The sequence below is a fragment of the Cantharellus anzutake genome (assembly GCF_015039405.1).
Source record: "Cantharellus anzutake strain C23 chromosome Unknown EI90scaffold_7, whole genome shotgun sequence".
NCBI lineage: Eukaryota > Fungi > Basidiomycota > Agaricomycetes > Cantharellales > Hydnaceae > Cantharellus > Cantharellus anzutake.
In genome coordinates, this window is record NW_024066957.1 from 186,453 (window position 1) to 201,072 (window position 14,620).

The 14,620-nt window shown below is 49.5% G+C and overlaps 6 protein-coding genes across 6 annotated transcripts; 4 read left to right on the forward strand and 2 right to left on the reverse strand.

The window, feature by feature from the left end:
* Positions 1–1,626: 1,626 nt before the first annotated feature.
* On the forward strand, positions 1,627–3,073 carry EI90DRAFT_3012946 (uncharacterized protein; the record flags this gene model as incomplete). Its single annotated transcript, XM_039056610.1, has 7 exons — positions 1,627–1,667; positions 2,003–2,050; positions 2,102–2,152; positions 2,195–2,294; positions 2,346–2,651; positions 2,731–2,752; positions 2,850–3,073. 7 exons carry the CDS (start codon positions 1,627–1,629, stop codon positions 3,071–3,073), a joined length of 792 nt encoding a protein of 263 aa, XP_038920645.1.
* Positions 3,074–4,063: 990 nt separating this feature from the next.
* On the forward strand, positions 4,064–7,572 carry EI90DRAFT_3117853 (uncharacterized protein; the record flags this gene model as incomplete). The annotated part of the gene is made up of 5 exons (XM_039063033.1): positions 4,064–4,234; positions 4,294–4,439; positions 4,496–4,646; positions 4,702–6,294; positions 6,349–7,572. 5 exons carry the CDS (start codon positions 4,064–4,066, stop codon positions 7,570–7,572), a joined length of 3,285 nt encoding a protein of 1,094 aa, XP_038920646.1.
* Positions 7,573–8,871: 1,299 nt separating this feature from the next.
* On the reverse strand, positions 8,872–9,250 carry EI90DRAFT_3117854 (uncharacterized protein; the record flags this gene model as incomplete). The annotated part of the gene is made up of 3 exons (XM_039063034.1): positions 8,872–8,990; positions 9,043–9,135; positions 9,202–9,250. 3 exons carry the CDS (start codon positions 9,248–9,250, stop codon positions 8,872–8,874), a joined length of 261 nt encoding a protein of 86 aa, XP_038920647.1.
* A 47-nt stretch (positions 9,251–9,297) lies between these two features.
* On the forward strand, positions 9,298–11,348 carry EI90DRAFT_3039102 (uncharacterized protein). The gene is made up of 5 exons (XM_039058914.1): positions 9,298–9,579; positions 9,648–9,822; positions 9,886–10,313; positions 10,400–10,863; positions 10,917–11,348. Exons 1-5 carry the CDS (start codon positions 9,507–9,509, stop codon positions 11,160–11,162), a joined length of 1,386 nt encoding a protein of 461 aa, XP_038920648.1. The 5' UTR covers positions 9,298–9,506; the 3' UTR covers positions 11,163–11,348.
* A 411-nt stretch (positions 11,349–11,759) lies between these two features.
* Positions 11,760–13,605, forward strand: EI90DRAFT_2412977 (Alpha/Beta hydrolase protein). Its single transcript, XM_039052985.1, has 7 exons — positions 11,760–11,886; positions 11,940–12,129; positions 12,194–12,281; positions 12,345–12,558; positions 12,621–13,072; positions 13,130–13,188; positions 13,251–13,605. Exons 1-7 carry the CDS (start codon positions 11,855–11,857, stop codon positions 13,431–13,433), a joined length of 1,218 nt encoding a protein of 405 aa, XP_038920649.1. The 5' UTR covers positions 11,760–11,854; the 3' UTR covers positions 13,434–13,605.
* EI90DRAFT_3039109 (uncharacterized protein) lies at positions 13,532–14,563 on the reverse strand. Its single transcript, XM_039058915.1, has 3 exons — positions 14,360–14,563; positions 14,118–14,294; positions 13,532–14,065 (listed from the first exon to the last, which is right to left on the reverse strand). The coding sequence occupies exons 1-3, from the start codon at positions 14,387–14,389 to the stop codon at positions 13,586–13,588; spliced, it is 687 nt and encodes a 228-aa protein (XP_038920650.1). The 5' UTR covers positions 14,390–14,563; the 3' UTR covers positions 13,532–13,585.
* Positions 14,564–14,620: the final 57 nt, after the last annotated feature.

The following is a 14,620-nucleotide window of genomic DNA, read 5'->3' on the forward strand; positions in this document are numbered from 1 at the left end:
AGCCGGGGAACTGGATGGCGGGGCTGGGAGTGGGAATGTTGCGGGAGGGCGAAGTCGGGGCCGGGGGGTAGGAGTGTGAATGAGGATGTGAACGAGCACTGTGAGAAGTTTAGGAGAGCCGTTAGAGAGTATCTTCCCGGAATATACGGGGGGGATGGATATGAATAAGGCGGCCAAGTTTATTTTATGAAAGTTTTCGCAGGCGAATAGGGCGAGGTCCAGTATTTATCCTCGATAAGTTGTGTTGTTCGTTCTTATGGAGGGGCTAATGATTTTGGTTAGTCCATCTAGCTTAACCCAAGCGACTGATACAAGAAATGTGCATACTTTTTTTTTATCACTTGAATGCCTCTGGTTCTTGCTCTGTTGTTCTTGGCTGTAGATCGGACTTGTCTTTGCAGCGGTGACAGAATGCACTTAAGATGCCGAGATCAAGTAGTTGTGCTGGACTTGGTTCTTTCCTTCTAGGCCCTCTGGTAACAGTAATGCCGCACGCTTCCTCTTTTGCTTTCGATCCAACCAGAGGAAGGAGACTGTCTTGAGATGTAGGGAGGGTTGGGCGGTTGGAAGGAAATGGGTGGATCTTCGATGAATTTGGTGCGGCTGGTGTGTGGATATGCCTTCGTACATGTCGTTTTATAGGTTACGTCATAGAGTCCATTGGTGGCGAGTGAGGGTACATTCGAACCAGCAGCTGTCAGTGTTCGAATGGTGCACGTCATGAATATACGGCGAGTGTACTGAGCCGAGACCGAACGTTCGAGTCCATCGGAGGAGTCGAGGCGGGGGAGCAGTGAAACGTTGACACCGCGTGAAGAGACCGGAGACGAGCAAGAGCATCACCAATCATGTTCGCCAAACAAAATGCCAAGAAAAAAATATTACCCAAAAAGATAAGCGACCACCAACTCGAAAACCAAAGGAAGTAAACACGCCCCATGAAACTCACCAACCAAGCCTGGTCTCGCTCTCAACGGCAATCTCTTGCATTCATCCTTGAGTGTTCTGGAGTCGGCGGGCTATTTGACGATCAAGTAGGACTCGCGCGTTTCCATGTGAGGCGGAGGAGTAGGAACGTTGGTAGAAGGAGGTGGTTTAGCGATCAGCTGTGGTTGGATGGTGGCAAGGAATGAAAGAGAATGGAAGTAAAAAGAGGAGACAGTATCACGATGAGCAGGTTGAATACACACAGAAGAACAATGATTGAGCGCTGTCAGGTCGGTGCTTATAAACGTAAGTGGTCGAGGTTAATTAGGAGTCTTTCTGATCGTTCCCCTTGACTTGGCACGATGATGTAACACCCGATCGGTCCGATCATCAATATATTGGGTCCATCACACGGTGGCGTGTATCGCCACGGAATCTTTGTCATCTTGTCCTCGGCAATGGTCCGGCAAGTTGAGGATGGCACAGATCATCCCTGACAGCGCTCCCATATTTCTACATAGAAAGACATGCGGATGACACACGCGCGGGAGTGACGGAGCCGAGTTCACTGTATGCAGCACCCAGAAGCAAGGGGTCAGAGGCGGGCCTGGCATCCGTCGACCGCGGAAATACCCTCATTTCCTTCTAGCTTCCGAGTCTCATGAAAGCAGGATCCTCGTCGTCGCAACCCATATTTACATGTCGCCGTCTGGTCCATTCTTTCTACCAGGTACAGCAAGGTGAGGATTCTTTTCTTACCGAATAACTGGGTTCCGCCTCTTGGACGCAACATTCACTGGTCGGTCATGGGTGCTATGGCATTATCCTATCTACTTCCGCTCTGAGTCCTTCCTTCTGACTGCTTTATCATCTCCGATGATCCGGCTCACGGACACGAGTTGCCTCCCACATCATTTCCACCATTCACCGTCTTCACTTTTACTCCTGCCAGTGACCCAGTCGCACGCACATGTATTAACAGAGTCTTCAGATTATCCCATCGCATTCCTTTCTTTGGTTTTCGTTTTTCAAGCTTCGTCGTGAGCTTGGTATGATCCTAAATTCATTCCATCAGGGTTTTGTCGATCCTGCGCTCGGGTGAAGTGGTGATGCTGGCACGTTGGTGATGTGGGCGACACGATTTTTTTTGATCTATTCTCGCTGGAGTTAATAGGCCAACAGCACTTGCCGTCTTCCCCTTTGCTTGGCTTGTAGGTCACCTCTGGTTAGTTTTGAGGAATTATCGAAAACCTACATTACTTGACAGCTACCCTGATTGGAGGAACATCCCCAAGATGAATTTCCTAGACTATTTGGCAATAGCAATTGCATTCCTGTCCGGACTCAGGGTTTTCTTCCTAGACGAGGTATGTTCAGTTCTCCCTAACAGTGACACACTTTTTAATTCTACTCCATAGACTTTAAAGACGAAGGAGCCCAATGCGCCGTCAACACCATATGAGTCAGCAGCACATGCAGCAACCAGCATGAAGTCGGGGCAGCTCCTACTCCGAAAGCACCCAAATTCAAAGCGCCTAGTCATCATCACAATGTTCGTCATGTTCTCCGTATACCTGGCTGTCCCCATCTCACCAACGGGACTGATTTTTAACTTTCCTCTGGAAAACGAGACCCGTTCGGTTGGTTGGGTTGAGGAAGTTACTAATGTCATGTCTTCCTTACTCACTGCCAGTATTCTTGGCGTTCCCTCGGATGGTTCATATGTGGGTCAAACATACGACGCCCGAGAATGGAACTTTGAGATGGCTGTGGATTGGGATTGTCTTGATCATTATACCATAGGCCATGTTTGAAATGGGTGGAGGTAAGCTTCTCTTCGTAGATTTCGTCTCACCTCCGATCACCGTTCTGCCCCAGTCACTATTTTCTTGTTCATCACCGGTGCTTCTCTCTCTCCACAGCATCTTGGGATTGTCAACGGAGTCGCACAAACTTCACTCGAGCATTTTTCCCTGTAGCCGCAAATAGTCTATTTGCTCTCTCCGTTAAACATGATATTCTCGGAGGCTACGCCGTTTACCTCGTCATATCCTTCGTCACACTCGCTGCATTTTATTCTGTTCTGCAAGCCTTTTACCAAAAGAGATTGCCCCCACTCCCTCCCATTGATAGATTAATGGAGTAGAAAAATGTTTCACATTTTGCGAACATTAACACCCATGTCGTGAATAGGTTTGCGCATCATGATGCTTGTTGCGTTCGTCGGCCATTGTACCGTTAATAGTGACGCGATTGATTTCCGGAGGAAATTTTGGGTTAGGTAGAATGGCGTCCAATGGCACAAAGGGAGGATAGAGTGTAATTGGGTTTGACGGGCCGAATGGTAGGCAATGCGTCAGTCTTCAGAAAGAACGGAGTGTGGGCGAGGTCTTCAAAGTTCTAGCTTCTTTCCCTCCGCTTTCTTGAGTTGTGCAGACCTCAAGGCCAAGGAAAGTTCAGAATCTTTCTGCGTCGTGCAGGGACAATAGAGGCAGGAGTCCTAACTAGTACTTCGAAGCCACTCCTTGTTCATGTACATGAGGATCACGGCATAGCTCGTCAGAGGTCTTCAGATCTTGAATCTCCCGGTCCCATTTAGGCCCTCTGACAAGTTGGACCTTGCGAAAAAGCTAATTCGGCCCTCAAATCGACCGGACGGGTCCTTGTACTACATGTAAGTATGTCTTTCTATTGGAGCGTTGTCATGGATGCTGGCTGTCATTAGACCTTTCGTCCTGTGTGAAGAAAACCCAATGAGGAATAGATTCTTTTGATTTATTTGCCCTGATTTAAATCTCGCAATGTTCATGCTAATCGACATACTTATCATTCGTGCATAAACACTGGCGCTTACCAGCTTGGGTCAATTCATATTGGGTTCGCACACTCATCCTCTTTGCAGCTCTTCTCTCGCAGTTGATAAGCCAGGACTTAATCACATCATCCCACCGCGCGGACTACATGGAATTCGCCGCTGATGTTGCAGGATTAGATGTCCGCATGCTGTTGGTATAAGTATGCTACGCCCTTCCTTAACCTTCCATAATGAGACGGAGGCCTCGTGGCTCTGAGTCTGAGCATGTGAGGGCCCACACGCGCCTAAAGCGTTCCTCCATCACCTTGTCCTCTATCGATCATGTCAGTGCAGCAAAAGGCTGAAGCTCTCAGGCAAAAGATCGATGATCTCCTCGTGGAGGGAGTTGACATCGCGGTCCCAATTCTCAAAGTCGTCAATGCTACGGCTGATTGGTGTCCCCCTCTAAAGATGGCGACTGGCGGTGCACTCTCCATCCTCGACGAAGTTAAAGTTGGCAATAATTTTTGCCTGGCCATGAATGCAAGCTCACTCTAGTTTGCGTCATGTAGAAATTCAAGGACAACAAGAAGGAATGGATTGATTTTGGGAAATACGTTGTCGACACCGTGGCCGATGTGGTTTCAGCCATAAAATCCTATGATGCGTCGGCGGAAGAGGCAAAGCCGTGGGTGGAGAGTGTCACAAGGCTCGACAGGTAAGTTGTATTTGTTTTTGGTGATCATTGATATTGTTACTTACATCAAGTCTCAGGGCGCTACAGATGATTAAGTCCGAAATCGAACGAAGACTGAAAAAAGTCGAGAAACGACCGGCTATCCTAAATGTAGTGTCCTACTTGAGAGACCCTGGAAGAATCGATGGCCTAAAGAAAGACTTTGACAAAGCATTGGCGTCGTTTCAGGTAGCTTTCCTTACCGTATACGTTCCATAACCGTCCTGATTCCCGGCCAATGCAGCTTAGGACGAATCTGATAGGCGGTGCCAAATTAGCGGCCATAGAACGTCGTCAACAGGATGACAACATCCTTGATAGTCTCCGATACCCTCATATCGCCCACGATGATTTCACCCAGGCATGCCTGGGAGGGACTAGGATTGATCTCACGGAGCGTATCATGACATGGTGTCGCAACACTGGGGAAAGTGAGAACCGGCTAATGCTACTGACTGGTGTGGCTGGTGCCGGCAAGACTTCAATTGCACTCAAAATAGCAGAACAATGTGCTAGTGAAGGGGACATTACGCTGTTACTGCACTTCTTCTTTAAAGCAGGAGAACGGTCGCGGCCCGATTTTCTGTTCAGCGGCATAGCTCGGACTCTAGCAGACTATGACCCGGTTTACCGCACGTTCATCATCTCTGCTCTTCGAAAAGACCCTTCCCTCTCAACGGCCCTACTCGCGAAGCAATTCGAGGATTTGGTGGCTTTGCCTCTCCTCCATAAACCTCCACCTTCCGACCGTCCCATGGTGGTTATCATCGATGCTTTAGATGAATGTGACAAAGAAGTATTCGAGTCCTTGGCTGATATTCTTCGGGAGGAAGTGCCTAGGCTTCCATCTTCCATTAAATTTTTTATCACATCGAGGCATACTGATCTTGTTAAGCGCTCCCTTTCACCCCGATTCCCTATCGGTCGTATCGCTATTGACCTTTTGGATGACACAAATGTGCAGGACTGTGCTACATATATACGTTTCGAGCTGCAAAAGCTGAAGAATTGGCATCCCGATTTACGGTGTACTCTTCAGGATGAGGATAAAACAGTTGGGGAGATCTTGGAACGCGCGAGCGGCTTGTTTGGTTGGATCAGCACCGTCTTTCGCTACATGAAAACAGCCAACAAGGATCCCATGAGGACGCTAGAGGGCTTGCTCAACACTGGTGCCAAACGATCAAAGATCCCTGCCGAGGGAATGATGGACCGCTTATATACAAGCATTCTGAGGAAGTGCGATTGGGATGATGAAGATTTTGTCCATGACTACCCAATCGTGATGGGAGCAATCTTTGTCGCACAGCAGCCTCTGTCCATCACAGCCTGGGATGCAATTTTGTCACCTTTCCTCAAGTCTCCTGTTCGATATTCGTTGGCTGAACTTGCTCCTCTGCTCTCAGGAGTTGAGGATTCTCACTTTCCTGTTCGCATCTTACACCAATCTTTCCGCGACTTCATTGTCGATCGGATCGTTCCCTCATCAATCAGCCCTTGTTGCATCCCAGTAGATATAGAGATGGGGAATTCCAGGGTTTCCCTGCGATGTACTGAAATTCTGAACCAGGATCTTTGCTCTGTAAAGGGCTTAGAACTGATTGAAAAGTTGTCCGAAAAAGACGAGCTGCCGCTTATTCCCTTGGGGGAGTTATCCGAGCACTCTTATTACGCATGTCGCTATATTGTTCATCATCTCAGCGGAGTCCGGGAACCTTCGCAGGAACTCGATGGGTTAGTTGGCGTGTTTCTCAGTCAGCAAGCAACTCGCTGGGTGGAAGCCTGTGTGAGAATGGAGGGCTACGTTAGTATGTCATTACTCCCTGAGTGGGCTAAGGTGTGGTTTATCAGTTGTGTTATTGAACTACCTAACTGTCTCATGATCTTTCAGTTGGCTGGTGGCCACAGGTCAAAAGGTGCTGTGCGCACGTTGGCCCGTGTGCTTGTCCGGCTTGTAGGGAATTTGGATTTTTTTGCAAGATTCCAGGAGGCATACGAGGCAGCAAACGATTCCGTCGCACTCTGCCGTTACCTTCTTTCAGTGGACTCGCGTTTCTACTCCCCGGATTTAGCCGAGTCACTTGGGGCTCTTTATTTGGCCCTTTTCAAACTCGGACGGCACTCGGAGGCGCTCCCATTCATCGAAGAAAACGTCAAACTCCGGCGCCAGCTAGTTGCAGTTCATCCGGAATCATGCACCCCGGATTTGGCCACGTCACTCAACAATCTATATCACGCTCTTTCTACACTTGGACGGCACTCGGAGGCGCTCCCATTCATCAAAGAAAGCGTGGGCCTCCAGTGCCAGCTAGTTGCTGTTCGCCCCGGATCATACGCGCCGGGTTTGGCCGCCTCACTCAACAATCTATATCTTGCTCTTTCCAATCTTGGACGACACCTGGAGGCACTCCCATGGATAGAAAAATGCGTCAGCATCTACCGCCAACTGGTTGCTGTTCGCCCTGGATCATACATGCCAACTTTGGCCACATCACTCAACAATCTATGTGACGCTCTTTCCCATCTCGGACGGCACTCGGAGGCGCTCCCATTCATCGAAGAAAGCGTCAAGCTCCAGCGTCAGTTGGTTGCTGTTCACCCAGGATCATACACGCCGGATTTGGCCATCTCACTCAGCAATCTACGTGGCGCGCTTTCCGGTCTCGGACGGCACTCGGAGGCGCTCTCATTCATCGAAGAAAGCGTCAGCCTCCACCGCCAGCTAGTCGCAGTTCATCCGGGACCATACACCCCGAATTTGGCCATGTCACTCAACAATCTACATGGCACTCTTTCCGATCTCGGACGGCACTCAGAGGCGCTCCCATTCATCGAAGAAAGCATCAAGCTCCAGCGTCAGTTGGTTGCTGTCCACCCGGGATCATACACCCCGAATTTGGCCACCTCACTCAATAATCTATATGCCGCTCTTTCCAAACTCGGACGGCACTCGGAGGCGGTCCCATTCATCGAAGAAGCTGTGGAACTCTGGTGGCAGCTGGTCGAAATCAACCCAGGAGCATACACCTCGCAGTTGGTCACTTCACTCACGATTCTTGGCATCGCTGTTTCCAATCTCGGACATCATTCCGAGGCACATATAGGCCACAGTTGAGCCACCCAAGTCCCGTGGTTTCTTTCATTCCCCCTTGTCATTGCAATTCTTTGCTACCTGCTCATGGACCTCGATTTTTTATTGGACACTATGGATAAAGTAATTACAGACACCTATAGCACAACTCATATCCCAGTTGTCCTTGTCCTCGGCAATAGTTAAGGTAGGTATGTGATCAGCCTCTCTTTAACGGGAGGAGTCGAGGATGGCACAGATCATCCTTAACAGCGCTCCATGCAATATTTTTACATGGAAAGACATACTTAAGTTGCGGATGATACGCGTGCGGGAGTGATGGAGCAGCTGATCCCGAGTTCATTGCATGCAGCACCCAAGGTTAGAGGCGAGGACTGACAGGAGAATCGGTGCCCATCCGTCGACCGGGGAACGGACACCCAGATGTTGCAAGTCCCTTCTAGCTTCCGACTGTCATGAGAGCCGTCGTTGCAACCCATATTTATATATCACCCTCTCTCTGCCAGGTACAGTGAAGTGAAGATTCTTTTGACCGAATCACTGGGTTCCGCCTTTTAGACGCAACTTGATTTTGGACATAAGCTGGCCGGTGGGCGCTATTCCATCATGTAACTTATCTACTGCTCCAATCCACCCATCCTTCTGGCTGCTTTACCATCTCCGATGAACTGGTTCACGGACACGAGTTGTCTCCTAGGCTACTACATCATTTCTCTCCATTCACCGTGGTTCGTCACGCATTCTTTCCTTTACTCATGACCCCGTGGGCTTGATGTAATCCTAAATTCATTTCATTTCGCTCCATCAGAGTTTTGTCCTGCACTCGGGTGTAGTGGCGGTGCTGGCACTGGTGATGTGGGCGACACGATTTCTGTTTTGATCTAATATTCTCGCTGGAGCCAAAATAGGAGAAGGAGAGAGAGGGGTGAAGATGCATCGTTTAGGATGCGGTATGTGGGGTTGTAGGGTAAGGGTATCCATAGGAGAGGGTTCATTTGTGCCCCTCGTGTATTGACGTTGGATATCCACGACTCTACCAGTTCTCGACACACTGGGTGACGCCGACGTGTCAATTTCACCTTCCCTTTACTAACTGCGCCAACATTAATCATTCATCCAATCTCGACGTCATCGCATGCAGAAACTAGCAATGGGTGTTGGGAGGTGAAAATGTTTTGGGTGTTGAGGGACTTGGCCAAATCCAGGGTGTACGATCCTTGTGGATGCCAACTAGCTGGCGGTAGAGTTTGATGCTTTCTTCCACGAACGAGAGTGCCTCGTCCAAGACTCGAAAGAGCATTATTAATATCGTTGAGTAAGATGTCAAATCCAAGGTGTATGATCCCGGTGAACAGCAACTAGCTGGCGCTGGAGTTTGACGCTTTCCTCGATGAATCGGAGCGAAACATAGACCGAGATGGCCAAATCCGGAACGTATGATCCTGGGTAAACATCAACTAGCTGGCGCCAGAGTTGGACACTTCTTCGATGAACGGGAGCGCCTCCGAGTGCCACCCAAGACTGGAAAGAGATTATTAAGTGCGATAGCCAAATCTGCGGTGTATGATCCTGGTTGGACGGCAACAGCTTGCGCAAGAGTTTGCGATGAAAGAGGGTGCCTGTGGCTTTCTATCCAATATTATGAAGTCATACATAGAGGCTGGAGTCCTGCCTTCTGTGGCTTGCACTGCGTCTCAGGCATGAGTCATTTTACGTTGGCACCGAAGCACAGCCACGCTGCATCCAAAATCCATTCTGCCAATCCACTGTGGAGGTCGACGTGCGGAGCTCCGGAGCGGCACCAAATCAATCACCAAAGCCCCAAACAACAGTCTCGGGCAATATGCCACAAAGTCAGTCATTTGCCTCTCATGGGTCATTCGCGTGCCGCGCCTAAGCTTTCTTCGCTCGGGTGAATATGTACTTGAAGAGACAAAGCAAATGCCCCTTCGACGGTCATGCAAGGTGATCGTTCATCATCATCGTTATCTCCAGTACCGGAGGATGTAAGGGATATATTGAAAAAGAAATGTAAGTTGTAGTGCAGATTCAGCAGGGCTGCTGACAAAGATTCGATTTGCGTGCCCTTTGCTTTGCAGCTAAACGAGCAGTGACTCGACAATGTCCCGTTTGCTTAGAGCACATATCAGTTCGTCAGCTTGCTGCCCATGCAGAGTGGGAAACACAAAGGTTAGAGGAGCTGAGTAATCGGATGCCATCGCCCCCACCCCTTGAGGAAACTCTGGATTACGATGTGAATGCTGGTGAAGCTGGGTGAGCACGTTGCACCTGACCAGCTTAATTTAAACGAGGCTTAAATGTTGCGCACTTTGGCAGTCCGAGCACTCGTCGTGCAGCTGCTCGTGCCAGGAAGAGCATCACACCTCGGAGTGCGGCTCCTCGTACTGCGCTAGAATCATTAACCACTGAAGCAGAGAAGACGATCCGCTTCCTGCAAACGAGGCGGAGAAAGAGACACGCGAAAGCGAAAGAGATCTCCAAATTGATTCTGGACGATCTTGATGGGCCCTCAGTAACCGCTTCAGCCTTGAACTCCTCCACCTGTCCTGTTTGTGGTATCCACATTCCTCGCGATGAAACAATGGATCAACATGTCAATCGATGCTTAACTGAAACGGCCGCGAGCGAAGCTTTCCGAGCAGAGATAGCGAACGCTGAGAGGCAACTCCAACAAGCAACAGGAGAAGTTTATGAATTTGCGGGGGAAACCCGCATTCGAGTCACATCACTGACAGGGTATCAAGGTGAGTCAGGATGCGTGCACATGATCTGAGATCGTGCTCCTGATGTTCCAGTCGCTATTTGCATCATACTTTTCAAAATGACCAAGGGACTGGCTTCAGCATTCGGGATCGAACATTGGGCGATGTGGACGATGAATTGGATATTGAAGGTGTCGACGAGGCTGTCTTTGGCGATGCGCAATTTAACGAGGGAGACATAGTTCCCGTGAATCCAAACGAGGATGACGTCGTTGACATTGACAATAATTCTGATGCTGAGGACTCGCCGATGGAGGAGGTGGAGGAGGAAGCGCCGCTTGGCGGAAATTCTTCAACCTCCCGTGTTGCTCGTGCACGGTCCCTCAGAGATCTCGTCTCTGCGGGAGAGGTTCTTCGACAGCCAATAGTTGATAACGATGGGACCAAAATGATACATGTTGTGAATGGGGCGTTAGGCTCTCTGGACATGGTCGACGATATCTCGGAGCTGAACCGAGTGATATCGAGCGCGGAAAGGAAGGAGGATACAAACATTCTCGTCAGGGCACTCAAGCGAAAAGCTGCCCTTCTTGTAGGTTTTGTTACGCCCTTACAGTATTTTGTTGTCTCACGCTTCTGATCCAGGAAAATAGAATTCCTCCGTCTCCTCCGATAGCGGTACCCCATACAACTCATTCCGCGAGCACTTCGGGCCCTGGAAGCTCGAATTGCCGTATCTGCCTGGAATCATATTCCGAACCAACAGTGTCTGTGGCGTGCTGGCACGTTTTCTGTAAAACATGTTGGCTTCAATGTCTTGGATCAACGAGGCTGTGTCCTATTTGCAAGCACATTTCTGCTGCATCCAACCTTCGCCGGATTTATTTATAATATAGGGTAATGAGGTACATACGTCTCTAGAGATTCATGTCTCGCTTTCTCATCGGCCGTCTTGCAATTTTTTGGGACCATGATGCATCTCATTGCACACTTTGTACAGTACACACGTCTTCGGTCTAATGTATTTACGTCTGGCATACAAGGTGAATACGCTGAGTCAAAAATCAGTGATTGAAGATGGTCTATGTAATACTGGCGCAACGCAACCCCACCAATGTCCGAGGAAGGATCGTTTTTAGCGGAGTGAATGCGGCCCGGTCCCGGATCCCGCCGCCGCAGGGATGGGAAGTCTTGGGGGCGACTTCCCCAAGTGGCCCCACGCCCTCTCAACTATCTGATCTGGCTCTAGACGCCGAGTAGTTCATGACACTGCCTGTGCTCCATCTGAAGGAGTGGTTGAACAGCGCTTCTTCACTTGTGAGGAGTTTATTATTTACCCCATCGAAATCTGGTTCTCGCACTTTCCGTCTTAAACCATGGGTTATCGTTGTTTTCATTTCTCTATTGGCCAACTTCGTTCGTAATGGGGATCTGGCTGCTACTCTGTCAGGGAAGGGCGTTCCGGTAGAGTTGACTCATGGACCCGAGGAAACGAGCATGCTTGTTGGTAATGGGAAGACGTTCTTGGATGTGATCAGGAGTTGTCCGTCGTTATACGGTGAAAAGGCGAGGTATATCTCTACATGGTGGCTTCGATCGTGAGTGTCAGCATGAAGTGCACCTCGTTCATTAGCCTCCTTAGTCCGTTTTTCTTATGTTCTTTCAAAGGGGAAATCTTCAGACGATCTGGAATACTCTTGGTGACCATGCGAAGACAGATACCGTTCCGTATCAGCGAATATACTTGCGTGTGCCAGACAATGGCACGCTCGTTTTGGATACTTATCCTCCCTTCGAGTCAACCTCCGATGACACTCCGATTGTCCTCATTCTTCACGGCATTACAGGCAGCTCTCAGGTAGGTCAAAGTTCATCTCCAGGCCACCCAAAATTTTCTCGAATGCGAACGACACCTAGGAAAGCTACGCCCGAGCTACTGTCAACCAGCTCACGAAGTCGGGGATGAAGGCGGACCAGGGTTCCGGGCCATTGTACTCAACTTCCGCGGCTGTAAGCAATAAATGATTTCACTTTTTCCTATGTTGGAGTTTGGCTCAAGTAGTTTCATCCTAGGCGACGGAAATCCTATCACATCGCCACGCCTGTACCATGCGGGAGAGACAGATGATACTCGATCAGTTCTTCTGTATCTCACCCAGAAATATCCTAGAGCACCCATCTATGCTGTTGGATTCTCCATGGGGGCGAATACGTTGGCGGTCTATCTCGGCGAAGAGGGAAGCGACACACCTATCAAAGCCGCAGTTTTCGTATCTAATCCATGGGAGTAAGTGCATAAGTTATTTCCTATTGAAGGCGGCTTTTCCTCGTTGTTGATTCTGCATTCAGCTGGGTCTCCGCCGCAAAATACATTGAAACAGGGCACTTCTTGAACCGTTTCGTCTACGGCCCCGTTCTTGCCGACGCCCTACGCACCATCTTCGCCGCTAACCTCCACGCCTTCCCACCACACTCAAACGTCACCGTTCCCTTTGATGTGAATGTCCCTAAAGTACTCGCAAAGAGATACTTCACTATCCGGTGGTATGACGACCATGTGACGTCGAAACTTTTCGGATTCGAGGATGGGGAAGATTATTATGTGAAGACTAGTAGTCAACCTTGGCTTGAGAAAGAAGCGATCCGGATTCCGACCCTTTCATTGCACGCATTAGACGATCCTATTTTGCATCCCGATAACATGCCTTGGGATGTTGTAAAAAGGAGCAAGAATGGGGCGGTGGTGTTTGCAGCTACTCCGGGGGGAGGACATGTTGGTTGGTTTGAGGATGGGCATGGAGGTGAGCTGTGCTAGTTATCCTTGGTCGTCTTTGACGTTGACCATCAGTATTACGTAGGGCTACTGCGTCGATGGTATACAAAGCCTATCGTAGAGGTGATTAGCCGAATACAAGAGGTGCGTTTTGGTATTCGCTACATGTCCGTAGTGATTGGGTTGATGGTCTGTATCTTGGAAAGCTCTCACCTGAACCAAAACCGGCACCACCGGCGACATACATCGCTGACCCCGAAGGAGACGGGTCTCAGGTGCAAATGATTCTTCAGTCGGATATACCGCCTGGAAGGCATGTCGGGTTTGTCCCTGATTTCACGGGTGAAAAGTTTCGGGATGTCAAGGAGAGGAAAGCACTCGGATTCTGAGGCGTTTACATTACATATTAGAAATCTGGGAGAAGTAGAGAAATGGTAATTCTGAGATAGAGGAGGGATATCAAGTAATTGACCTCAAAGCGCATTTAGCAATTGGACAGTCAGATAAAGCGAGGCGGGCCCTGCCCTGAGTATGGGTAGCCCTATCGGTCCTCACTAGGACTTCCGTACAATCTGCCATGTGATGGATGTGCACCATAGGCAACAGCGCGTCCCCGTGCTGCCAGCGCTGCGTTTTCGAGCCTTTCGGCTTCCGCAAGTTCTGCTCTCTGCATTTGCAATGCCAGAGCTTCTGCTGCTTGTTGCTCTGCTAGTTCGTTCACCTCTTGCGATTTCAGTTCATCAGTTCCTTTCGTGGCAAGTGTGTTTGTTGTTGGGAGAACTGAGGGAGGGGTTGAATTTCGGTACGTTGGGACACTAAGGACGGGAGTGTTTTGAGTGTATTGAGAAAAATAGGAAGTGGTGTCGCTATTGGGATCGGTAAGGCTGGTCGTGTCGCCCTGCGTGGCTTGAGTTGACCAGCTGTCTGACGTCGTTCGAAGCGCCGGAGGCGGAAGGTTGAATATTTGCTTATTATGCTTGTGACTCCTCGAAATGTAAGTTGAGCTGCCTTTGGTCGGTGTCTGGGCATAGTTGAACTTATGCTGTTGGAGACGTCGGGGTTCGTGTACTTACATTCTGGTAATGAGGGTTAGCGCCGGATTGAACGCCTGCTACGGTGGGATTGCCATGAAGGTTCGAGGCATTGGCATCCTGGGCGTGCTTATTCTCCATGCTCAGACAAGAATCTTGGGCGTAGGAACGTAGGTCGAGCGCTGACTGGGGATCCTGCGGTGGCACGTTCCTAGCTTTCTGTCAGAAGTTATAATTATCAGATAGGGTTGGAGGCGCGACTTGATGAGATGGACAACACGCACATCCTGTCGATGCCTCCTGGAGACTGGCATGGTGTAGTTACTGCTTTAAGTCCAATGCAAACAAGAACCAAATTCCCCCCTTTGCGTTGTCTCTTTATAGATATTGCTCCATGACCCCAACTCACGTCATCGCTATACCATGTGAAGCCTTTTTACTGTGGCGCCATATTAATTGTGGAGTGCTTAGAATCGGTGGCAGCGTTGGACCTGATCGGAAACAGCCGAGGACGACCTCCCATTGAAGGCCAACTCATCATTCTT